The sequence below is a fragment of the Lichenostomus cassidix genome, chromosome 7 (genome assembly GCF_008360975.1).
Source record: "Lichenostomus cassidix isolate B80296 chromosome 7, HeHo_3.0, whole genome shotgun sequence".
NCBI lineage: Eukaryota > Metazoa > Chordata > Aves > Passeriformes > Meliphagidae > Lichenostomus > Lichenostomus cassidix.
This window is the reverse complement of record NC_139488.1, coordinates 16,478,847-16,504,836: the sequence shown is the minus strand read 5'-3', so window position 1 is coordinate 16,504,836 and position 25,990 is coordinate 16,478,847. Positions and strand designations below refer to the sequence as shown.

The 25,990-nt window shown below is 39.4% G+C and overlaps 1 protein-coding gene and 1 long non-coding RNA gene across 2 annotated transcripts; both read right to left on the bottom strand.

The window, feature by feature from the left end:
• Positions 1-582: 582 nt before the first annotated feature.
• ATP5MC3 (ATP synthase membrane subunit c locus 3) lies at positions 583-4,014 on the bottom strand. Its single transcript, XM_085066395.1, has 5 exons — positions 3,876-4,014; positions 3,717-3,794; positions 2,665-2,742; positions 2,117-2,310; positions 583-827 (listed from the first exon to the last, which is right to left on the bottom strand). Exons 2-5 carry the CDS (start codon positions 3,753-3,755, stop codon positions 713-715), a joined length of 426 nt encoding a protein of 141 aa, XP_084922521.1. The 5' UTR covers positions 3,756-3,794; positions 3,876-4,014; the 3' UTR covers positions 583-712.
• Positions 4,015-5,578: 1,564 nt separating this feature from the next.
• LOC146434629 (uncharacterized) lies at positions 5,579-24,535 on the bottom strand. The gene is made up of 4 exons (XR_014853285.1): positions 23,978-24,535; positions 23,552-23,607; positions 22,359-22,471; positions 5,579-7,398 (listed from the first exon to the last, which is right to left on the bottom strand). It is a non-coding gene; the product is annotated as an uncharacterized LOC146434629 (long non-coding RNA).
• Between the last annotated feature and the right edge of the window lie 1,455 nt (positions 24,536-25,990).

Sequence of the window (25,990 nt, the reverse complement as noted above, 5' to 3'; positions counted from 1 at the left end):
TGTAAAATAATGCACGGCTGTCTACAAAATTAAGAAGCTGGAAGCTCTCTCGTTTAATTAGGTGATGCCAAAAATGCAGTAACTATATATAATATGTCAATGTGTCACAACTAAATGCCTTTGGACCATACTAAAGCAGTTGTTAATTCAGCCCAATGGGGACACTGGTCAGATCCAAGTGGAAAATTTACCACAGTAATCAAAAGATCTAGTGTACCTGAAAATTGATACAAAGTTTCCTGTCACTTTCATGGATTTGTGTTTAGCTTCTTCTATCCAGAGGTGCCAGAATGTATGTGTTTTTTCCCAAGCTATCTTGGGAAAAAACAAATTGTGCAGAAAAACAGCTCTGGAAGTTTAAAGCTCAAGTGAAGGAACAAGGCCAGCAGTACAACCTTTCACACTTAATCTCTGCATCTTTGATCTTTCAAAGACATGCCACAATAATTTTGATTACTAAAATGTTTGACTGGAAGGGTTCTATCCAGTATGTCATTATCAGAAATAATCCATGGAGACTGAATGACAAAATACCATCTTCCAGATATCCTAGTGAGAAAGACAATAAATGCAGGCAACAAGTTGACAGTTAAAGTTGTTATCTTTAATGAAATGACTTTGGAAATAGCATCAATTTCCATGACACCAACATTTTGGGAGTCCCGTAAAATGCAGTTACATTCCAATGCCAATATTACAGGCAGATCTCTATTCACATGGCAAATAGGATCAAGAAAGCAACCATCAGACAGAAGAGACCCATAGCTTCAGACAGGGCGAATCCCAGGATAGCATATGAGAACAGCTGCTGCTTCAGAGAAGGATTTCTAAAAGAAAGAGAAAGTGTAAGATCTTTTTATCTTTACAATTAAGATATTTTTCGTACAGTTTAACCCCATACTTCCTTGCTACAGATTCTGTAACAGGAAAATCCAACAAATCCAAGCAATTTTTTTGCAAGGATTTCACTGAAGACAAATGAGCACACTTTTTGTGACCACACTCATGTAACTTTTGAATTTAACTTCTCCACATCCTCCCATGCAGAAACTTTCAACACTATGCTTTAGAAATTTCACATCTGTGACATGAGAACTATACTCCCAGAAATTCTATGTGTATAATGTTTTAAGCAGCTCTCAAGACAAATATAGGAACTGAAACCACTTAAAAGTAGGAAAAAAACGACAGAAAAAAAAGAAATATGTAGCAGTTTGTTGCAAAAATGCAATGAATGTATTTTCTTCTCCTTCAAGACAGGAGAAGAAAAAATCTCCAACATAAAACAATGAAGCCATGTTCTACATCCTCTTTTTGACATGTTCATGCCCAATTCAAAACCTGATACATTAATTTTGTAATGAAAACAATTCTTTCTTCAAGTGGAAAGTGAACTTCCTTGTCTTCTACAGGGCTTAATAATCTTTATTAAGAAGTAAGACTTAACTGTTTGAAAAAGTAATGAAGAATGTGAAACCTTTTTTATGGCTGTATCAGTTCTGCTCTTCCATGATGCCATGCAAACTATTTCTACTACAGCAATGTTGTAAAATTACCTGTAAGTTCATCCCTACTACAAAATCCTCACTCCTGCCTCTTCAAATTTCTAGAAGGAATGATAACTCATTTGCTTAAGTAACTGCATATTCTGAGATGCAAACTTGAATGTGTTAGGAAAGCAAATTAGGCCTCCATTTCTAAACAATCCTGACTATGGAGACTAAAGCATATAGACTCACATTTCTTTATTACCAGTTCTCATACTGTTTTTAGGACTTCTCCCTTACATGGGAAAATATCCAGGCTGGATTTTCAATTCAGTCCTGGAATGGAATTCTGAAACACTGGACTTCAGTGACCAAAAGACCAACCAAGTCTAATGATGCAATTTCTTTCATGGCTCTCCTCCAGGAAGCGTGTACAAAGTTCTGACTTTAACAAGAGAGCAATCCTGATGAATATGGTACAGTTTTGTATGATTTTCTTCAGCCATGTTTATCGGTAACAGTAATCATTAACAAGATTTATTACAGTGCCATTATCCATTCTACAGCTCAGCTATCTCAAGATACATTTGCATACAATTCAAGAGTTTTGAAAGAGAGAGACTGATTACCTGGCATAACCAATGATTAGACTACCGAAGACCGTTCCAATACCAGCACCAGAACCAGCCACACCTACTGTGGCTGCACCAGCACCAATAAATTTGGCAGCAGTGTCAATGTCCCTGCTGATAGCACTAGTCTGGAATTCTCTAAGTGCTAGTCGGGAGACAGTATTTTGGGCCCCGTTAACTGTTGAGTTGCCCTAAAAAAACAAAACATGAAAAAGCATTATATTCAGACAAAAGACCATATGGTAGTGTTTTTAGGCAGTTTTAAAAGTTGTATTAGATCTTCTAATACTAGTTCTTCTTTGAAGTGATGAGAGTATAAGAGTTAGAAACTTTAGAATGTTACCTGTTACATCTGAAAGCATCAACTTTAAACGTGAAAGACTTCTCAGGGGAAACAGCAAGACAGCAACAAGTATTATTAGGTGTTTGATTTAATGCAAGTTTTACACTATAGGTATTTGAGTTAGTACAAGTGAACTCTAGGTTGAGGACATTTAGGCTCACCAGGTAATTTAGGAAGATACAGAATTTTGTTTATAAGGTACCTCTCCATTCTTGACCTCTGGCCTAGACAACACAGATGCCGAAATTGGTCTGTACAAGACTCTTGATCCAGCACGGATCTGTAAGAGGAGGGAAAAAACTATAAAAAACCAAACATTTGATCACAGTTGTTCCATAAAACAGCCTGTAAGACTGTAAGACTATTAGCTACTATAAGCCATTTGTCTTCCTTTAAAGACAGTAATCTCTGAACTGGATATACAACAATACAGAAGCAAGCACTGCCACGAAATCTGACAGCACCGTTTTCCGAAGATATTATTGCAAACACCCACATCATTCAATGAACATATATATGCATTATGCTGACAGAAAATGTAGCAAAACAGTGACAAAAAAGGCCGACAAACCAGTCGACACTAATATACGTTTTTAAATTAATAAATAAAAGCCATCAAAATGAATTTCAAAGTTGTTAAATGCACAGATGTAACCTAGACTTTTAAATTTAGCGAGGCACAAATGAATGGATTCTTTTTCACAAGCGGCCTGCATGTGTCCTTGGGCTCCGAGCAGTCTAAGGTCATAGCGGCTCTCGCACAAAGCTCTTCCTGCAGGGGAAGCCTGGGCCTGCACCATGCAAAATGAGACCTTCTGCAGGCCAGAGAGGGCATTTTCATGCAAGACAGTCTCTTGTCTCCGCAAGGGCAAGCAATGTCGGCCTTGCGCAGGACAAGCAACAGGCTGGAGTTTGACCTAGAGCGGGGCAGCGAGCGCAGCAGGCCCAGGAGCCGCGGGCTGCGCTGACCTCCCCCCTCCGCCGCCCGTGCGCGCAGGCCCCTCACCTTGGCACGGCGCGCCGGGCCCGCCAAGGAGGCGGGAAGGAGACCGCGGCCCTGCCGCAGTCTGCCCGAGCCCCCATCCCCCCTTCGCTCTCGGGCGGCCGGTCTCGGCGCCGGCTCGTCCCCGGGCTCTGCCGCGGGGCTCGGAGGCCCGCCCAAGCCGCGGTCGCCCCGCGGCCGTCACGGACCGCGCCGCCGGCAGGGACGGGACCGGTGGGGAGGCGCAGGCGGCCCCGCGAACCCCCACTCACCAGGGAGGGCGAGGTGGCGAGCTTGGCGCAGGCAAACATCTTAGCGGGCGGCGTCCCGGGGCTCAGGATCCGGCGTCTCTGCGGAGAGAGGGAGAGGGTGAGGGTGCTGCGCGCGGGGGCGGCGATGGGCGCGGATGGCGCGGGAGGCGCGGCACTCACCGCTGCGGTGCCGCGCTCGGGCCGACGGGCGGGCGGGCTGGCCGGCTGTGCGCAGGCGCGGCGGGGCCGGGCGGCGGAAGGGGCGGGGCGCCGCCAAGGTCACTTTGTGCCGGCGCCATTGGCGGCCGCGGGGGGCGTGGGGAGCGAGCCGCGTTCCCGCGCAGCCGCAGTGCGCCCGGGGCGGCGCTGCCCTGCCCTGCCGTGAGGGGGCGCGGTGCTGTGCCTGGGGCGGTGGCGCTGGCGGTGTCGCTGTCGCCGTGGCGGTGTCGCTGTGGCCGTGGAGGTGTCGCTGGCGGTGTCGCTGTCGCCGTGGCGGTGTCGCTGTCGCCGTGGTGGTGTCGCTGTGGCCGTGGCGGTGTCGCGCCCCCTCCCCGCGGCTCGGGTCACGGCAGGGAAAGGGGGCGCGTCCGAGGACACCCGCTGTGTGCAAAAAGCCCTTCCTGTTTGATTAGTCATTTCTGCACGATGAGCGGCTTCACACCCAAGTAACGAAGAAATCCTTTTTAACCAAGATTAATCGAAATAGGATTAGCTGAGCTGAGCATGTGTTCCCGAGATCCCCGCTTAAATCGCTTACATGTGCTTTGGTGTTTTTCATTTGATAACGGAGTAATTATTTTAGTGGTCATTTGCTGTTGAGATTAGTATTAGTGCCAACTAGTAAAGATGCTGAGAAATCGACGTTTTGAGTAAAACACGGGGAAAATCTAAGTTGCAGTACAATTTTCATTTGATACCATCTGTGCAATACAAATAAATAGTAAAATTGCGTGCTGCAAGTGGCCTCCGAGGGAGCACGTGAAGGGCTGTGTGTGCTGTATGTAGGGATGGGAACAGTCTCTCAGGTGCTTGGCTCCTAAAAACTCACGGGACAGTTGATGTTGCTGTCACTGCTTAAACCGCAGGTGCCACCAAGCTGAGACATGCTCCTTATCTGCAGCTTGAACACCCCCCAACAAACATCATCAATGGGTACTTCCCACAGCTGCATGCTAATGTTAACCATAATGTTGCTTTTATAACCTACAGTGCAGTGTCTTCTGATCCTTAGGTACAGGGGAGGTGTGTTCAGTTGTGTGTCCAAAGGTGAGAGACATCAGCACAATTTGGATTTCTTTCTGCTCCCTGCCTCAATCCAGCAGCGAGCTTGGTTTGGTTCCAGTGTGCATCCAGAGTCTTGTTAACAGAGCTGTAAAAAGTCAGTCTGTAAGGGCCAGCAAAGAAGCTTATCAATTGCCAGTGCTTTTGGTTTTTTTTAGTTTTTGTTTCTTTTCACAGCTTACACGCATTCTTTGGGAACTGAGGTACATGGGCAGATCTGCAGTGTCTGCCACATGGTTCTTCCATAGACAAACATGGAAAAACCTTTTAATGGTTAGGCAGAACTTTTCACTTAAAAAAAAATCAATCCATATGCTATTGTGGGAACAAGTATTTCCCTCCCCATGGAAATAAAACCATGGCAGAATAAAACCATGAAGGAAAGGTGAATGCTGTAGTGTTGTAATGACTTAAATATGCCATGCTGCTGTCCAGTGCCATGCAGAGTACCCCATTTATGAAGCAGGGCACTCCACCTGAGGAAGTGCAGCAGTGAGCAGGCCGTCTGCAGCAAAGAAATTCACTTGCTCATGGAAGGAAGTGCAGGAGTTGGAGACATGCTTTCTCCTTGGGAAACTGAAGGAGTGGACCTCCAGGCATGAAGTCACATGGATTCAAAACCACATTAAATGGAAACCCTCTTCTTTCACAAAGAAGTGTTCTCTTCCATCACAATTCCCACCCTGGAATGTTTTGCAAAATGCATTCACAAGCTATTTGTTGTGAACAGTGTCAAAACCACTATTAAACATTAGCTTATTGTTGCTTCTAAGGCATACTGTACAGCTGATACTGTATTTTGAATACAACTCAGCTGTTGCTTTCAGGAGGGATTTGAAGAACAGTCACTGATCTGTGGGGACCACACTGAGTTTAATTCAAGCAGATCTGCATAGAGAAACACTTGTTAATTTCACACCATTTCCTATCCTGTGGCTGACCTGCTCATAGGTCTCCAGGGAAGTGTATCAGTGCACTAAAGACAGTTCTAGTTTGTCACCAGGTTTCTGAAAATCTTTTACAGTAGATTCCCAGTTTTCCAACTGTCTCTCCCAGTCAGGACCAGTTATGCATGTGGGCAGTAGCTAAGTATGCCAGAGGAGGTTTCCTCTCCATTTTGCCTCTAGCAAGGGAGACAGAGTGCAGATGTTTGAGCAGTACATGGTGCCTGAAGAGCTGGTCCAGCCCTCTCCCACAGCTCCTGTGGCCTTAGAGCTCCTTGCTGCTGAGCCAGGTTTGTATCAGGGTAGTAAGAACAGCAAGTGACCACTAGCTGTGGTTCACTAGTGTAGCTTTCTCCTTTCCCAGAAAGGAAAGAGAAAAGGTCATCCCAAATTTTCCAAGCTTTCTAAAAACTTCCCCTGGAACCATATAGCTTCTCCTAGTCTTTTTGTCCTTATTTTTAGAAAAGCAACATCTGTTTCACCCTCACTACCAAGCAGCTCATTTCCTAGGTTCACCATGCAATGGATCAATCCTACAGTGTCATGTGTTTTCACTTTTTAACCCTGAAATTAATTGCTATCTGCACATATCAGGCTCTGAATGTTACCACACACAAGTATCAGCAGAATAGATGTTGCATACAAATGGCATTTTTCTAGTGACTTCTTAAAGAGTACTGTTAAGTCTTATATCTGTCCAGAAAGCAGGTAATAAGGCAGCTGGGCACAGTACCCATCAACTGGAATGCCTGCCTGGTAGATAAAGGTTGGCTTTCCTCCAGGTACAGACAAGTGATGGCAGTTGCATATTGGTTCAGTTGAACAAGTAAAATCCTATACAATGCTGAATAAATGAGCATGTCCTGAGTGCTTTGCACTGCAGGGTCTGTCAGAATTCAACATTTATTATTAATAACTTATGAAAGATTAATGTCTATATCTGAATGTTCTGTATTTGCTGAAGGAGAAATCTGGCTAGTTAAGAGAAATCCCATTGTCCAAAGCCTAAATAAAATGTTCTCCTTCTAGATCGAAACCTGTTCCTTCAGGTTAAATTTTATCTCCCAGCAGAGGATTATTAACTCAAAACATGTCACATGCTCACACTAGTCTTTTTTTAAAAGTCTGTTTTGAAGAGGAGATGTGTCTGGTAAACCAATATATTCCAATAACTCTTAATTGTTGGAACACCCCCAGAGGATGAAATTGGGTCAAAGGCCTCCTGAGATTATCCTAATGTTTGTGAAATATTTTAAAACTTAAGGTATATTACCTCAGGGTTAGCTCTCTTGAACATCCAGATTTATGATGTACTTTGCAGGGCATTGATTGATATTGATTTACAAAGTCAGGGGTTTTCAGTGTTTCTCACAGCCTTGGCCATGTTTCAGTCCCTCTTCCATTCACAGCTGAGTGGTTGAATCTTCCCATTCAGGACTGAATCTTCTCAGTCAGGACTCATATAACCAGAGCAATGGCTTGTGGAAAGAAGATATATAGAGCAGAATTAATATGCTCCAGAATATTTAAAGCATTTTAGCTCTAGGAAGAAGGAACAAAGCCATTACTAGATAGCTCTGCTTTAAGTAGAAATTCTCTTGGTAGCACTCTCTTAATACTTGTTTACCTTATTGATTATTAGTAGTTGGCAAATTTTGACGTAAGTAGTGTTGTTTTAATTGCAGAGTTGACTGGATTATAAGGGATGCTTCATAGGAATACAGATTATAAAATTTTTTCTCATAATTCTAAACTTCTTCTTTACATGGGAAAGGGAGAAACTGTTTCTTCAGTGATCTTTGTCCCAAGTACTTACCCAAGCAATTTTTTTTCCCTAAAATTAGCTTTTTTATAGTCTCAACTGCTTCTTTCAGTGGAGAGCAGTAGGCAATTAACAAAGTAGAGCTAATTTAGGCTGTAGAGCATTCTGCTCAACAGACCATTGATTTTAACACCTGAATCCTAAAAATGGGTGACATTAACCACAAACATCATGCCATGATCATACGAAGCAAGATTTGGAATGTATGCTAATACTGTTGAGAACATTCATGCAGTTTGAATGGGAAATCATTATAATCCTTATCATGTAATCTTTGGGTGTTTAAGATCTGTTTTATATATCACAATGATTATATAAGTAGGGTCTGCTACACCATAACCTTGATATGTCAAAATAGGATGTTGTCAAGAGGAAAAACATTTTGCTTCAGCAGAAGTACAGCATGGAAAAGAGGCATGCTCATCTCATCCTAGCTATTGGATTTTGGTAGGAAGTGACATCAAAGCTCCAAGGAGCCTTGCCAGAAAAGACTGCCAGAGCTGCTTTCCTTCTGGATAGCAAGCCCCATTCTCTAGCATTCAGGTTTTACTGGTTACTTTTAGGATGCTGTACAACAATATAAACATTAAAAAATACACCCACCCCTTTGTAAAACCCAGAATGTCACAAGGTGGAAGATAATCCTGTATCTTTAAAATTAATTTTATATGTCACCAAAAATTATGATTTGTCTATAAAATTAAGATTCCGTATTTTAATGTAACTTTTATTTGCATTTCATAGGATCGTAGATTTGTTAAGGTTGGAAAGGACCTCAGAGATTATTGAGTCCAACCATTAACCTTTGCAATGTAACTTAAAGTGGAAGAAATGTTAGGTTCATGAATAGTTTCACTTTATGCCTCACATCTACTATACTGTGTGTTTCAGGACTGTCACATTCTGGGTATGCTCTCATGTGTTTAAATATAATTTTTATGTATCTACCCAGTATTTTTTGGAAACTGATTTTTGAGGGAAAGCTGTAATAAAGAAATCCACTAATGTTTAATGAAAGTAATTTTTATAAATGCACAGAAAAGTCAGAACATTTAGAATGAATATACCTCTTCATGTATTACTTTAGGACATAAACTTCTTTAACTAAGTTTTCTTACTCAGGTGACTCGTGATATTTCTCAAGGCTGTGTTGCAAAAAACCACCAAAACCTGAAATGGTCAGTCAGTTCACTGGATAACACACACATGGATTTCTAGGTCACAGAATATCACTGGATTAGATGAAAATAAATTCAGCAATGCTTTTTATTCCTACTAATAATACTAAACACCTTTCAAACAGAAAACAAAGTTCAGCTGTAAGCTGACACTCTTGGCTGCCCTGGTTAGAACTCAATGTTGGCAGCCCAGTTTAAACACATTTCATATGGTACACAGCACAGGCAGCCAAGACTGCCCAAATTAGAGCCCTTTTTTTTTTTTTTTTCAGAAGTATCCATAAATTTTCATAGCTGAAGTTGAAGAAATCTAAAAGGGAAGAATGTTTTCTTAGTGGGCTCTTCTGGAAGTACAGGCCTTTTGTGCAGGGAGAAGTGCAACACTAGATTCTTAGCTGAAAAACCAAGCAGTTTTCCTGAGATTTGTTGTTTTACCTGTTTCCCAGAACCATGTAAATGATCCTAGACCAGTTTTTTTGGGTAATACATTTTGGCTGTTCACAATCTGGGAAGAGAGGTAGGAAAGGTAGGTGTTCAGGGCTCAAAAACCCCCACAGGAATTAGTAAATCTTGTTTGGAGATTAAATTAGCATTTTGGATAACTGATGTATTATGGCTATTTGTGCCATGTAAAGAGCAAAAGCAGGGTACACATGTATCTGCCAGGACTGTGGCAGAAATATTTTGCTTTCCTCCATCTTCTTCACAGAGACTCTAGTTCCAGTTGATGATCCCTGGCTGGAGGGGAGATGGGACTATAGCCCATTAATACATGCAAGATTCATCTGCTTAATTGTAAATGACACACCTCCCAGCTATGAGTTTAGATCGTCATACCCTTGCAAATTGCTTTGGGCTCACAGCCTGAAAGACAGTGTATAAATGAACGATATTCATGATCATCTGAAAGCTTTTCAGTCTAAACACTTAGCAGAAAACCTGTGGAATCCTCTTGACTCCAGTGCACAGGTTCTGCCCTCTAGGACCTGGTGCCAGTGTGAAGCCAGAGAAAAAGTTGCTCTAATTCAGCTGTCTACTGCAAAGCTGTCATGCTTTGCATGGCTCAGATGAGCTATTGTTAACAGACTAACTGATTTTACTCATAGTTACAAAAGAGATCATATATTCTCACATTTCATACCTAACATAGAGAAACTCTGGACAGCCTGCCACTTCTAAATTCTTGGAAAGGACTCTGTCAGTAATACTCAGACTCAATGAACATCCTGGTTCTCTGGCATGCCTGTACTCATTCCCATCTGTTGTGCTGGCATTTTTCCCACTCAGAATTATTGATGCCAATTTCAACAGGGCATAGGTGCTAACCAAACATGGTTTTAGAGGGACAGCTTTCACAACACAGCAAGTGCCATCTCTTTTGCCAGGAGATCCTGCTGTTTGCAAATAATTCCAGCTTAAGGCCACATGCTTCATTACATGGAATCACATCTGTAGATGCTTGTGGGTATTATTTAAAAAAAAAATCAACAAATGTCTACTGTATTTCTCTTTCAACTTGGCTCAGTGCTTGTGATTTTTGCATGTGGAGAATGAATGCTCTGCACCTTGTTAACAGGAGTGAGCCATAGGCTGTTATATACTCTGCGCAGTCTTAACAGGTTACTGCATCAAAGCTGGGACAACAAACAGCAGAAGTTTACCAGAGCTGTGCTGCCTTTTTCAGGTGCCTTTTGACTGCTTTGTGTCTGTAGTATATTCTGAGGAGAGAATGATAGAGCATTGCCTTTTTGCACCACAGCTTTTGCCTTTCCAGGTTCTCAACAGATTTGTGTGTAAGGTATATTCTGCCCCCACCCAACTGTAAAATGGCACATATGTACAACAAAATTAATACTGCTTTTAAAAGTTATTAGTCTATAAAATGCTCTGTATAAGATACATTTTATTGTATTGATAAATTATACACATTAGTATCATATTAGTATATTGCAGCTGCACTTGACTCCTGTTTTGCCCCCTGAACAGATTACTTGTGTTAGCAGACTTGCACTGTACTGTATAAAGGCTAGAAATAGCTTAGGAAAGAGCAAAGCCTGTTTATGAGCCTCAACTGGACAGCCCACTGTGCTCAAATTTTAAAATACAACTTTGTAGTTAAGCAAAAGAATACTTTGCCTAGAATATATCTCAGAAAATACTATTTGCAATAAAATAATATTCAGGGTAGATAATTTCCAGCCATGTGTTTCCAGTCATAATTCCTGACTCTAAGATACTCCACCACTCAGCCAGGATCTGTGGAAAATAAGCTAAAAAACGCAACCCCCTTGACACCCATGGTGTTTTGGCTAAATAGTACTAGGAAGAGCTCAGTGCACATGTTGTGCATAGAAATGTGTTTTTTCAAATCATGAAAGGTATTTTCAATTGTTCTCTTTACTAGCAAAAACCACCTAAGGTTATTTTTAGTTATATTTTACCTCTCCCTAAAAAAATGTTGCATCTAACAATGTATAGAAGAGTCAAATGTTTTTTACAGTCCTAGCATTTCCAAGGATGCAGAGGGACAAGTAGACACATGAATATATTGAAAAATTCTGTTGGGAATCAAGGTCTAAAATAACCAAACATTTCTACTGACTGTACCTATAAGAGTAGTAATGTGTACATTTCTGATAATTTTGTTGTTGTTTAGCATGTTTATGAAATAGGGTACAGTTGACAAGATTTCATAGGCTCTGAAGCATACTTAACGTGCTTCTCCTGTACTATTGGTAACTTCAAAATACTGTATTGAGCTCAAGAAACAAAAACTAAGCCTAATTTCACAGTACATTACTGTATAAATTGTAACTAATCTTTACATTCTCTTGCCTGTCTTCTGTCCTTAGTCTTTTTGGCAGCTAACCTGACCTTGTGGGCTGTCAGCGCTGATTTGTTTTCCATACCACTTGGACTCAGAGATATTTTGTTTTTCTTCTTTTCTTCTCCTGTCTCCTAAAAGTGCTCCCTCAAAGTAATTGTGTACCTTAGAAATCACCTGTCCCTCAGGTAAGGGCAGCAGAGTGGCAAAAGAGGTGTATGGAATGAAAAACTTAAAGGCATATGCTTGAGGGAACAAGGGTTTTCTAACTCAATAGCTCATGAGGGGTGAAAAGCAAGTTCTACTCCAGCACAGTCAGACCAGGAGCTGCCTCATGGGAGGGCTGTTGCACTTTTGGGTGAGCTGTATTTTGCTTGTTTCTTACCAGCCATAACAGCAAAGTTGTAAGGCTGCCTGCTCAGAGTCTCAGCTCTGAGAGGTTGCAGTGAACTGCCACTCCATTATCTCTCTATAGAAACCTCAACTCTTTCCCCTAAAATATGAAGTCAGATGTGGTACGCTTTTTAGGGAATACCTACCAGCAGCATTGCCAGGGCACACAGTTGAGTAGCTGTGAAAAATGACCTGTGCATGTTTAGGCAGCTTGTAAGCTTTGGTTCATTGAAACTGCTATCTCTAGAACACCGGTAATTAAAGATAGCTGATTAAAAAAAAAAAAAAGTCTGAGCTGCTGCAATTCGTGGCTGGATTGTGTTTTTAATGCCTCTAAAATGACTAATAGTGTGTATAAATAGTGACATCCAGTGTTCAGAAAGATCAACCACAGGTCTGTGTTCCATAGGGCCTTTCAATTAAAAGATTTATTACAGACCCTATTTAAAATGCCTATGTAAAGATAGTAGATAACCTGCCAACTGCAACACACCTCCACAATAAAAATTTCCTTCCTGGCTTGTTGGGGAACAAGAATGGTGTGGCTCTTGTATAATGCTTTAACTTTCTTTTTTTATGACAGCAAGCATCTGATTATTCCCAGGTGTTTTTGATTTCTTCTTTCTCTGCTTCTGTTGCTGTGAATGTGGCCATTAGGGCAGCAGTCATAAAGGATGTGTTCACCACTTCCTTCTCTGTCTGTCTCTTAACAGAGCCACAAGTCCACCATCTTCTGTCCACATTAATTCCCTGAGGTATCCACACAGTATTTGTGTTGACTGCCTTAATTTTGATCTTCTCTAATCATTCCCTGCCAGATGGCAGTTAAAGTTTAATGGTCCCTGTAAAAACAGTTCCCTTTCTTCTTTTAATCAGTCATGTGTGTTTGTTTAGCTAACTGTTAGATGTTCAGAAAGCACGAAGGGACCACCAACACAATTACTTCAAAATACACATCCGTATTGTGATTTCAGTGTTACGTAAAAGTGAAGGGTTAGAGTGTAAGCAAGATTCCTGGAAATTAGTATGGGCTACATGGCCTTAAATTTTCTTTCTTTATTTAGATTTATTAAAAAGATTAAACTAATAATTTGTGACATTTCATATAATCAAATGTAGATTATTTTTAGTATTTTCTGGGCTCAAATGTTTGTGTTTTCTGTGCTAGAAAGCATATGAGCATTATGCTTTTAGGGATGAATTGAGCAATGCACTTAAGCATATGCTTAATTTTAAGTACATGTGTATGGCTAATGATAGATAATAGGGCCTTGAGCAAGGTACTTTGACATATGCTTAATGTTAGGCCCCTAAGTAGTTCCAATGAAATAATTTACCTTCCTGAATTTTTAAGAGTATGTATTGACACCTAATGACACAGAACCTGGAATTCTCTGGTATGTGTTTACTTGATGAAAGCTTATTAGAGGTTTAGGCTTTTGCTGAATTGAGAATTTAATTCAATTGCATATTCATGCTATATCTAAGTAGCAAATAATTTCAGAGGCAAAATGGTTTAAGTGGTATCAGTCACCTATGGTGTGAGAGTGAGCAGGTAAGACTATACCTCTGGGGAATATGGAGAGCCTGTGAAAGTCATAAGGTAGGAGTCTAATCCAGCTCAGAGTACTGCCAGAGAAAGGGGTGCTGTGGAATTAAATGGAGGCTGGATCAGGCCCTGAACGCATTGCCTAAAGCAATACAGGAAATATATGGCAGAGTCACTAACAGAACCCAGATCTCCTGATTCAAATTAGACTTCTTTTGTATCTAACATCTGTGTATGCTGCAACTGGATGTGTCATCACAGCCTGCACAGGCCAGCTTCTAGATTAAATCTTGCATGATAACTCCTACGCACACTGCAGGAATCACACCCACTTACACATCCCAGTAAGATGAGACTTAGCAGAACTGCAGACTATCCTACATTATTCTCCCTAGTAGAGGGCTGAGAAAATGGGGATCCTTGTACTTTCCTCAAAAGCATGTTTTAACAACCATCTCCAGAAGAAGTTTACAGATAGGACAAAGTATGCACTACAACAGTACTCTGAACCTTTTGATCACTTAGTGCTTTTTGATTTTGCCATCAATGCTACGGAGTTGCACAAAGGGAATTGCTTCAGCTCCGATTTTCCCCATAATGTCTTAAATAGCAATAAGCAATTTGGTTCTAACATAATAGAAATTTTAACCTGAAGGAAAAATTCTCTGTCCTCCATCTAGGTATTTTTCCTCAGTTCCTTTTTACATGCAGGTTTTTTTGGTAAGATCTAGGCTTGAGAGCAGAGACACAGATGGGATGGTTTGCATTATGATAATAACCAGATGACCTCACTGAGATTAGAGCCTCAGGGTACTGGATTCTGGCAAAAACGTAGTAAAACTCAATCCCTGCCCAAAAGAACATGAAGTCTAAATACATAAGCTCTTCAGTAACTCTGGGATGGAGAGGCTGATTTGCCCACTGTCAGACTGTGGCCATTGCTAATGGCTCACTCTCGATCTCCTGGCTTTAGCCAATGGTCTTAAACCCAGCAGCATCCTTCTTCTCTATTTATAAATTAAAAGCAGAGCCCAGCTTTGTTAATTTTGATATGTCAGAGGTGTAAAATCTGTCAGCTGTGGTAGAGTGGACATGCCTTTATCTTTCTTTCCCCTAGTTTCCTCTCCTGTTTCCATATCAGACAAGCATACACTGAGTCCTTCCTTGGTTGGCTAAATATTGCAAACATAAACAAGCCAAGCAGAGCTTGCTGGGTTGATGATGGCTACTAGCAGGTGTCAAAGTGAAGGCATTCCCCTGTGGACACAACCCATCATGGTTGGGCTGATGCCCAGTTCATAGGAGGGAGCGTGAATCTTCCAAATGGAAAGGGAGATAAATTGCATCTAAACACTCTAATGATGATAATGCAGAGAGACAGATGTGGTAACTGAGTGTTCGAATCCCTCCATACGCTGTTTACTTCTGTTATGCTATCACATCATTTACTACTGACTAATATAAGCCAGATGCAAAACCAGAATGTTTTTTGAGTTTATATGCTCAGCATCTCCAGATCTGTACACCTTACAGATAGAAACATTTTTCCCTGGCAAATTCACACAAAGGTCATTTTTATGAACTCATATAAAGAGTGAATTGGAAAGCACTCACTGGTGTTTGTTTCAGCTACACAACTTCTGTGAAAGAGCTCTTACTATAAAAATTCAGGCAAGGACAGCTCAAAATCTGGATTCTGGGCAAAGAATATTGTTTCCTTGTCCCTTGTGTGGCCACTCACACCTTTGCAAAGAGGGTGCCATTCAAAGACTTGTAATTCAGAAGTGGTTTGGAGTGCCTGACGTAAATGTAAATGACATCATGATTTCCCAAGGTGAAAGGCAACAGAGAAGGAGACAGAGCTCTGCCAAGTGAGGTCAAGTGTGGAGAGTATGCAACAATCATGCAGAACATTTATACACCTGGTATAGTACATGCCAGTTGTTAAGGCAGAAAGCCAAAGGTAATGAGCACTGTGAGAATTACCAAGAGCTCCTTTTTGGCCCAGGTTCTTGCTTGTAATTGAAGCGCTTTCCTCTACTGATCCTTCAGGTAGTATCAGAATGATTTTATCCAGGCTTCAAGGGAGAATCAATCCCTACAGAGTGAAAGAAACTTCCTTTACATTATAGCTCTGTGCTAGAAGCAAGCTATGGATGTGACTCATGAGTATTCTTAATAGTTTTCAAAGAAAGTGAAATTCCTAAGTGAGATTTTGATTTTAATTTAGAAAGTGATTTTTATGTGTGCTCCAAGATGACTAGAAAACTACGTATGTTTACATATTTATGTTATTAGACTATATAATGAAATGTACATTAAAGTATCGTTATTGCATTTATTAGAATATATATTTTAAAACATTTCTGTGCAATATTAGAAAAAAATAAATTAAATAATAGACATCCAGGAATATTCTCCATTAATCTGTAGTCTCCATCAATTTTAACAATAGGCTATTTATTTTTCTTTAACCAGATTCTAATGTATTCACAGACAAGGAGTGGTTATAAGACATTGTAATCTTATTCCTGAATAATAGATTTTGGCTTTTATGTATCCTAGTGAGCTCCTTCTCACCTACAATATTGAATTTCAAGGAATTGGTGGCCACTCTGTGATGTTGAAAATTTCTTTCTATATGTTTTCAGTTGCTAGTCTTGAAATCTTTTTTAAAGGATAATCTATACTTGAGAACATAGTTAGACTGAAAAATTAAAGACTAATTTGGCAATCTCATTGAAGTGCATGTAGTAGTCACTTGACCTTCCTTGCTTTCCACACTCTTCCTTTGTATGTTTTTACTTCAGTTACAAACTCTTTAGGGCCAACACTTGCTTTTGCTTTTGAAAGGGGATCTGGGACAATTATGTGCTCCCTAAATATTCAAATTTATTTTTTATTCTATTCATTTTATGGGTATGGGGCATCTGAGTTCAGAAACATCCTTCAGAAATGTCCATTTGGGAAAAACATTTTGAGGCTTTTAAAGATATAGTAATAAACCTGGGAAGCACTGAATGTTTAACTGAAAAATCAGAAAGATAAGCAAAATAATTATTGAAGCTGCAGAGAATATGCAGGTTTACAGAAAACTATAATGCAAGAATGGTTTGCAGGTAGGTTTTTTTTTTCCTTCCTTTGAATTTTTTTTTCCCCCTGGAAGTTCAGTGATATACTATAATGAAAGGGAGGGATTGTTAAATTAATTTTAAACTGAAAATTAAAAACCAAGAGACCCTACTGCAAATGGGAAACAGTGGAAACTTCCTGTGATTCAGTCATTGAAAACTAGACTGGGAAAAGCACTACACTGGATTGCACACCTGCAAGGATGAAGCAAGCTGGCCTCTCTGTTACTGCTGATATTGGTCTGGGAAGACACATACTTATTAAGTAACATTAAATACACTATTTCTATTACAGTTTTCTATTTCAAGTCATGGAAAGGACCTCCCCTGTCCATAACTGCTGAAGAGCATCACATAGTTAATTTCTCTGTTTATCAGTAAGGTATCCTTTGAATCACACAAAACAAGTACTCTGGTGGAAAAAAAATCACACCACCACGAAAAAACAAGGAAAGGAGATAATACTAAATTATACTTTAGCTACTAGTGGAAGTAAACTGAAAAATCTAATATAAAAGAATCTTCCATACTACCTACTATCTTTTTACCTTTTGGTAACAGTTAGTTTTAACAGGACATTTACATCTGATTTAATGCAGAAGGCTTTCCTGAGAAACAGAAACCTCAGTATAGCTGACAGAAATTTGGCAAAGAAAATTCATCTTTCTCAGGGGAAACAATGTAAAGAAAAATTAGTAGCTGTATAAAATATCACTGCTTCAGAGTTCCTACGTGGAAGTTATGCTGGTACATTAAATTGGCATCTTATCCTCTTTGAATATACTGTATCCACCTAACTTATGAGGAAAGCACAAGAACATTAAAGAACTGTTTTGCACCTGTTATATTACACTTTGCATTTTTAATGCATAGCTGAAGCTGTTGGTGTTTAGAAATCTTCACAAAATGTATCCATGCAGCATGGAAAAAGCTGAAGTCATTAAACTGCATATCATACAAGAGAATCATCTTGTGTTTAATGACTGGATTTCCAAAGCAGTTAGTAAATTTGGACCAAGTGCTGGCCTAGGGGGAAGCCAAGTTTTTCTTCCATTTTGAGAAATTAGCCTCCACTGTGTGCAGTAAGAGTGCTGCTGTTGACATAGGCAGCCACAGCACGCAGGATGTCTGAGCACAGCCAAGCACGGTTTGTGCAGGGAGAGCTGTCACGATGGAGCAGGTACAGGTAGTGGCTTCCCCTGCCCAGCAGGCTAAGGCTGAGGCTTCCCCTGCCCCGCCAAGGCAAGCTAACCTTTCTGCAGGAGCTGGAAAGAGCCAGCCTTCCCTTTTTGATTGAATACAACTATTTTTTTCTTTACAGAGTCTACATCCTAGAGTTTTTCTCTTGTTTTTCCTTTGTGTTTCCATGATAACTTGACGCAGAGTAAACATAAAATTTGTTTTTAACTTCAAACAGGCATTTAGTAAATGCCAGAGATAATGAAACATTATAAGTTTGGAAAAAAGTAAACAGCAGGCATAGCAAAAGCGTGTTAAAGAAATTGGCTCATCTAATCTAAAATAGTAAAATGACCAAGTTCCAGGGCTGAATTATTACCAGAAGTAATACCATGACTTCACTCAGGAAGCATTACTCAGTGAGATTATAGCTGGAACATTTTCAGCCTTAAAGATTCATCTTCAGAAACATCATTCTTGGAGTGCAAAATATCCTGTACCTCCCAGTCCTAGGATAGGTTCACTGTTAACTCACATTTCTGCATATCATAAACTTCAATTTGCTTGTGAGTCATTTTGCTGTTCAAGAACTGTGTAAAATGTTAATTTTATGTCAGTAAGGGTTAAGAGTCCAAGGAATTAAGCTTTCCTTGAAATGAAGAATTTCCCTACACACTCTTGAAAATCCTGTCTCCAACATCAAAATAGTTCACTCTGTTTCTTTACAGAAGAAAGTTCCATGCAGTTATTTATGGCTTCCCTGTAAGATGTGATAACCTACATCCAGAGATAAGAGATAAGGTGGTCTCCTACCATGAAGTGGGCTGTTCAGTGTGGTGAGAAAAATGGGTTGTTTTTATTTATTTATTTACAAAAAAATACCCAGAAAACTGACACTAATTGAAGCATGCAAAGCTGCATGACTTGAGGAGCTTTGAGGAGCTTTTTCCCTTGGTGCTTTAGACATGCTATGGAAATTTCTTGCTTGGTGAGATAAACGAATAGACTGACAAAAATACAAATTCTACCTAGCAGGAATTGCAGCAAAGGAGCGTTTTAGTCCAGAGTGCGCTAGAGAAAACATAATGTTCATAGTATACTGACTTTCTATTACACAAGAAATCAAACTGAGCAAGAGTGTCCTTAATTCCGCTCATAAACACTGTGTAGAAAACTGACAGTCCTTAAGCTTCTGTTTTTCTTTAAAACTGATATGGGAGTGGTGGTCTTGAATAAATATTTTCTTTTGGAAAAACATGTGGAGTAATGTTCAGTACACTAAAAGTTCAACCTCATTTAAACTTAGGGTTTTTTCTTGAGTGTCTGTCATTCTTCTGTGATTGTGAAAACGTGGTGCTTCCTTGGATGATCCCTTGGAGGCCCACATGGAAATTTGCATTGGAATCAGGTTAAAGTAACTCATTTCTATAAGGGATTAAGTCCAGAAACTGGAACTATGCTATAGTTTTCATTGCATTCCTCTCAAAAATGCTGTTGCTGCCACTGGTGGTGTTCTTTTGTGCTGGACAGCCAATGTAAGAATTATGAGTAATCGGAAGGTTTCTCTGTATTTGTCATAAAATTGTATTTTAATGTTAGTAGCTCAGATCACCAATCTAAGCCTGGCTCCTTGTGTACCTGCATGCAAATGTGTAGTCAGCACTCCTATTATCATGTCACTGCTTCCAAGTGTACCCTTGACAGCTCACAGCCAAAAATACCTGTTGAGGTGAAAGTAATTTAGTTATGTAGATGTCCCTATTATTTCAGCCCAAGAAGCTCAGCTCATATAGAGGCTATCAGCTTAGTTGAAATGTTTTTGCAGTATGCACTGATGTGAGACCGAGAAACCTATTTCACTTAGGTGCCTTAAGTAGACTTGGATCTTTAGTTTTAGCTGTGCTACTACATTTCCCTGAAAGCTCCTTTATCCATAAAAATAAAAACTAAGAGGGGAAACACATTTTCTTGTGACTTAAAGGCATTTGGCTGTTGGTATTTATGTGCTTCAGTTTAGTTAATAATGAGTGGGAAATATGCATGCCTTGTGTCTGAATGATCAACACTTGCATTGCTGTGTGCTTTGCATAGCTGTGAAGGTACAAGCTGTGTGCTAAACACTAAATTCAGACTCAGATTCTAATTCCAGATGCACATGTGCAACCTCTATAGCAGTCAGGGAAACCTGCATACACAGATTAAATTCTAAAATAATATGACATTTCATCCATTTGCCTTGGATGAGTATTTAGTTTAAAGAATTATCAATATACTGTAATTCAGTCCTTTAGCCCTTTCACATATTCATATTATGAAAATAAGATTACCTTCCACACACACAGTGTTAAACAAAGATTCAGTAGGAGTGGTCTCGGCTGGGAAATCATGTGAATATTATGCACATACATCTCCTGAGTAAGCTTCTCATTGTTTCAGTTATTGCACTTCTGAACAATTTCTGTTAGCAGCAGGGTATTGGCCATACATTAACAAGGTTTTGGGCAGGATCCATTCTGGGTGCTAGATTGCATTCTGATTTTTATCTCATTGCTGCTTCAAAATGAGAGGTTTTTTTACATGAGATGGTTCAGCACTTTATAAAAAGAATCATGGTTGAAAATACATGAAATTGCAGTAGGTATGCCACACTGAACATGTCAGATAAAAAGAGCTCAGTTTGAAGCACAAATTGTGGCTATTAGCTAATTTACACATATAAACCGTGAATATTTTATTTTGTATTCTGTTACAGTCCTAAGTCCCTGATGCTGATTGTAATTTCATCTTTCACCACCAGCAGAGGGAGCAGCAGTGACTGAGCTGCGCAAACCGTGGGGTTTCATCCACTCCGTCAGCCAAATTCCCTCTGCAAACACCCTGAAAAAACCTCTAGTGCTATCAGCAGGAACCAAGGAAAAATGTCTGAGGTAGGACTGATCCTTGAATACGTTTAAATATTCCTATTTTCTTCAAAAGAAACTCCTGTGTACCCCCCAGTTAAATGAGTAGCATCACATTTACAGCTTTGTGAAAAATACGTGGCATATGAGTGCTATTTGGAATAAAATCAGAGACCTGACTACACAGACCATGGCCATTACATCTTATAAGATGAATGCATGCTTCAAAGATGTTTAGCAAGCTCTATTTCTGATTTTGCAACTTAAACCACGGTTCTGTGGGAAGACACATTTCAAATATGAAAACTACAGTTACTCGAAACCTAAGATTTTGAAAGATGCTGGAATGCATTTCAAAATTGTCAGTTGTTGCAGTTTACTTTCAGACAGTGTTTAAAAGTGTCAGAATCATTAAATCAGTCCTCAACAGACATTTTAGCATTTTCATTCAACTGATCTAGCAGATAAATGGAGATTCACAGCTGTTAAAAAAACATGTAAGAGAAGATTGGATTTAAAGCAGTGCAGCCCATCTCCAAAGCTCCAGGTTTGAACACTTGTGCTGGTGCCTATCAGAAGAGAGACCCTCTGTTACACAACTCCTAATTGAGTCCTAATATGCCAGTGAATATGTTAGTTTGCTCTTTGACATTTTACCCATTTCAGTAATCATCTTCACCAAATATGAACACCTATAGTATTGTCACTTAAGCTTATTCTCCCACATTTTCTCATAACAGAAAAAGCATTTAACAGCGAGGAATTTGAGAGTTTAGCCAATGTGTATGCCCCACCAACATTACCCTAACAAGGACATTGTGGACTAAATGACAAGGCTGTGCACATGAACTCTGTCTTCCTTCAACCTTATCAGAACCTTTAATGGAAGATACTCTGACTGCCAACCTGACATGCTTATAAACACAGCCAAGACAAAGTTCCTGCCCAGGACCATGTCAGTTCAGCTCATCCCAAAACCAGCCATCCAAAGCTGAAAGCCTAACTATCAGCAGCAGCCTGACTTCTATACCATATTTCTGACGAATGTAAAGCAGTGATAATTCTGGGGAAAACAGTAGTTGTGGAGACTTTATATTACAGGCAGAGAAAAGATCAAGGGTTTGCTGGTGGTCTTTCAGGAAAAGAAGGGAGTGATCTCAGATTTGCTCTGGGTTCTCTATCACTATGGTATCACTCTCCTGGCTGTAGGAGACAGTGCCTAAGAAAGCACTACTGCAGGTTACTCTCAGCCTATCTAACCTGCTAAGGGTCTGGCCAGAATGCCTGGTATGTGGGAGGTGGGCACATGCTATCTGAAACACTCACAGGTTTGTGTAAGTAGATTATACTTAGTCACCAAAATTACATTTATCCACTCTCAGTTTCCTGACATGTCACTGTCACCCTGGAGTCTTTTCTTAGCTATTGGTGTCAAGAATATGAAAAAATTAGGTCTTCTTACCTTGGCTGGCTTTACAATAATGACACATCACTCTTCAGAATCCAGATCATCATGGTCCTCCCAGTTACTTATTTGGTTGAGGGCTGGGTGTTGACCATAGATTTTTTTAATACCTGCAAAGAAATTTTATATCTTTCCTGATAAAAGGTTTCTCTGATAAAGGTCAGTGTTACTGTGTCCAAACGGATTATTCAGTGGGCTATACTGCCAAATGGGCTAAACAAAATTCACAAGGCTTTATTTTTTTAAAGAAATAGAATTTTAGCCATCTTTAAAGAAAAGGCAGAGGATGGATTACAAGTGTAGCTGTATAATTTCTTCTGTTTATCACACAATACAGCAGTGCAATTTGGTTTGCAGCATGTGATATTATAAATTAGTATGTATTAATATAAATAACTAATATTAAAATCACTATCTTTAATTTTTGCCATTGGATTCCTTGCAAGGGAATTTAAAGCACATGTCCACTGTATATTTAACACAGTCCCTTTTTTCAATTTTGTTATATGTGATTCCTCTTGAATTTTTAAAATAATTTTTATAATTTGCCAATATTGTCAACCATGTAGGAAAATAACCAGCAATTTCAGAAATCAGAAGGATGAGTAACACTATTAACAGTGATACTAATAATAATTCAGTAATTGAAGTTCTGAGTATATATCTTTCAGATAGCTCCAGTCACTGGATGTTAGTGAATTACATGGTATTTACTAATGTAGTTAAAATGAGTCTGAGTTGTTGGATAGTTGTTGGATAAGCTATTTTTGTCTGCAAAGGTGACTATTTATCATTGCTTTACCATGTTGCTTTCTGATCACTGCATGTGTCACTACTTAAATCAGAAACATTTTTTGCCACTAGCACTGAATGGCTGAAGTTTCCACAGGCTTTAAGTGCAGACATATTCATCAGCAACATGATTGTTTGCTTTCCTATAGTGTAATTTGCCCAAGCATACAGAAGTGTGCTCCAATGTTTCCACTGAAGATGACAAATATGCAATGATACTGTAGGCTGTCTGGTTTTGGTTGTGATCCATAAGTGTGTGTGCCATTTAACAACCAATAAAATATGACAGGCATACACAATTCTGTCTGAGCAGGAAAGGAAATTTTATTGCTCAGGTTTTAGTCACACATGCCTTACATAAAGTTGTACAGTCAGATCAGTATTTTATTGTTACTTACCATATGTGTTACACCCCTTAGGCATGAAAGAGCAAGCTCGAAAGCATTAGCCTTATCTGCAGAAGAAGAAATTACTTCAAATAAGTTTATCATCAAAAAAGTCTTTTTTTAGGAGCAAAACAAGAAAAACTGGAAACAAATCTACAAATCTCATAGACTTCAGTCACAGAAGAAAGGAACCAGTCTTACAATCTTAGTTTTATCAGCTTCTTTCTTAAAGACCATATCTCCTCTTACACACTGAAATAATTCATTATGCACTTCTAGGGATCAGTGAAATCAGTAAGTGCTATCTGTCATCCCCTTACCCACTGTATCCCCCCAAAACTCCTGGCATTGAGGCTCTTGGCCTCACACAGAGAAAACATTGCTAGTCTTATAACAAGGCTGTGTGCATAAATTTATGCATACATTAATCAGAATTACCAGGTATGTAGTTCAGGGGTAGATCAGTGGTGAACAGAGAGCTCAGCAGGACACATCTGCACTCTGTTCACACTTCTCGGGTTCCTTGTACAGCTCAGCAGGAGAAGGCAAAAGAAGAGGTGATGATTTTGAGGCAGTTCTGCAGTTACAGAGGAATTTCAAAACAAATTCCACTGTCTTGTTACTTCACAATATACAGATTATATTTTCTTTAATACACATGTGAACCAGAATTTATTTTTATGATGTACTACCGGCGTTTATCTCCACCAGTTGAAGAAGTATGCTAAGAGCCTGCAAAGCATTACAAGGGCAGGATATGAATCTACACAGGATATGAATTTATAAATGCCAAAGGAGTGTAGTAGTAGCAACATGTAAATCAAAGTTTAGAAAGCCAGAAAATCTTACTTTAAGATCAGCTGATGCAAGGTAGCAACATATTTATTTTTAGGAAAAACAAGTGCTTTTGTGGCACCAGACTGAGGGACTGAATGATCAGTAGACAATGACCTGACAATGATTGATTCATGATAGAAGAAAGGGAGAGAAAATAAGTTGTATTTCAGATTCCAGCATGCAACATACCAAAAACACTGAGCAAGGTCTCTGAAAGCCGAGTAAGGAAGCTTGCCAGCTTTTCTGTTTCTTTGGGCACTTTGTCTATCAAGACAAACTGAAAAAAGGGAGAGCTACAATATCTTCATTTAAGCTGTTCTAGGTAGCTGTCTGAGATATTTTTAAGCAGCATTGGCAGAAATAAAGGAGGATCAAAGAAATAGCATCAAGAATATTTAAGACATTTATCCTGGATAAAGTTGCTAATCTAGAGCTTCAAATAAACTAATAAAGGGCTCACCAAAGCAAAACTTCAGTTCCTTAGAAAGCAGAATAAAAGTGTGATTTTTCTCTGCAATCACATATTCACACAGAAATAATGTATTTTTATATATAGCTAATGCATGATGACTTTATGGCTGACTATAGAAGTCTGAGGATTACGGAACCATTGCCTGAAAAGTGAACCCTTGAATTTAGCCTTATAAGTTGCTAATATTTTTTCTGATTCTGGGTTTTTTATTTATAAAGTGATTTCAGGTTTGTGAGCAGCTACCTATAATAAGAAACAATCCGTTTGAAACGCTAGAGAGTGTAAGTAGAAGGTGTTAATTATAGCTAAATGCCCAATTCCCCTCCCCCCCTCTGGGCTAAACCCTACAGTTTTAGGCTGCTTTCATTTCAGTAACCATTTGATCTTTCCCAGGAGAGGATTTTGTACTATTTCTTTTAATCTTCTCTGCATGCAGTTCAAAACTGGCTTGCTGAACTCAATTTAAGTTAGTGTTTGCGTTTATGAGGAAAGGATCGCAGGGTCTACAACAAAACAAATAAAAGTAATGTTTATAAATGTCAGTTAAAGAAAATTGTGTGAAGTTAAGTGCAGATGAGTGCATCGATACAAATTTTAGATGATGCTGTTACTCCCTCTGCTCAGTATGATCTGCAGGAAAAACATAATTTAGAAACCTTAGACCTTTGATGAGTACAATAACCTTTTACTGCAGTGCCTTTTTAACTAGTAAACAATTAAGCAAGTAATTTAAAAAATATTTTGAGAATAAAACACATTGATATTTCACACTACATATATGTGGGGAACTTCAGTGATAATTAACCAGACAGAACAAAGTTAAAAAAACACATAAATCTTTGCAGGGTAAACATTCTCTGCAGTAAATAATGCAACATGTCCACTATCATCAGATAACGTACTGTGCTAAATTCCACTCAGTCACATTTTGTCACTCGCACCAGTGCCAAAAAGACTTATCTTGTAACTTTTACCTCTATGGATCAAGTCTCCAGAAATCAAAATGGCTCCATGGAATCAAATTAGATGGGATTTATGTTAAAGCAAAAGCAGGTCATGCAGTCAACTAAAAAATTGCAAAATGTGTTTACCCACCTCAAAATATTGCTCCATATCTCATTCCTTTTGTAAGAATATTTATA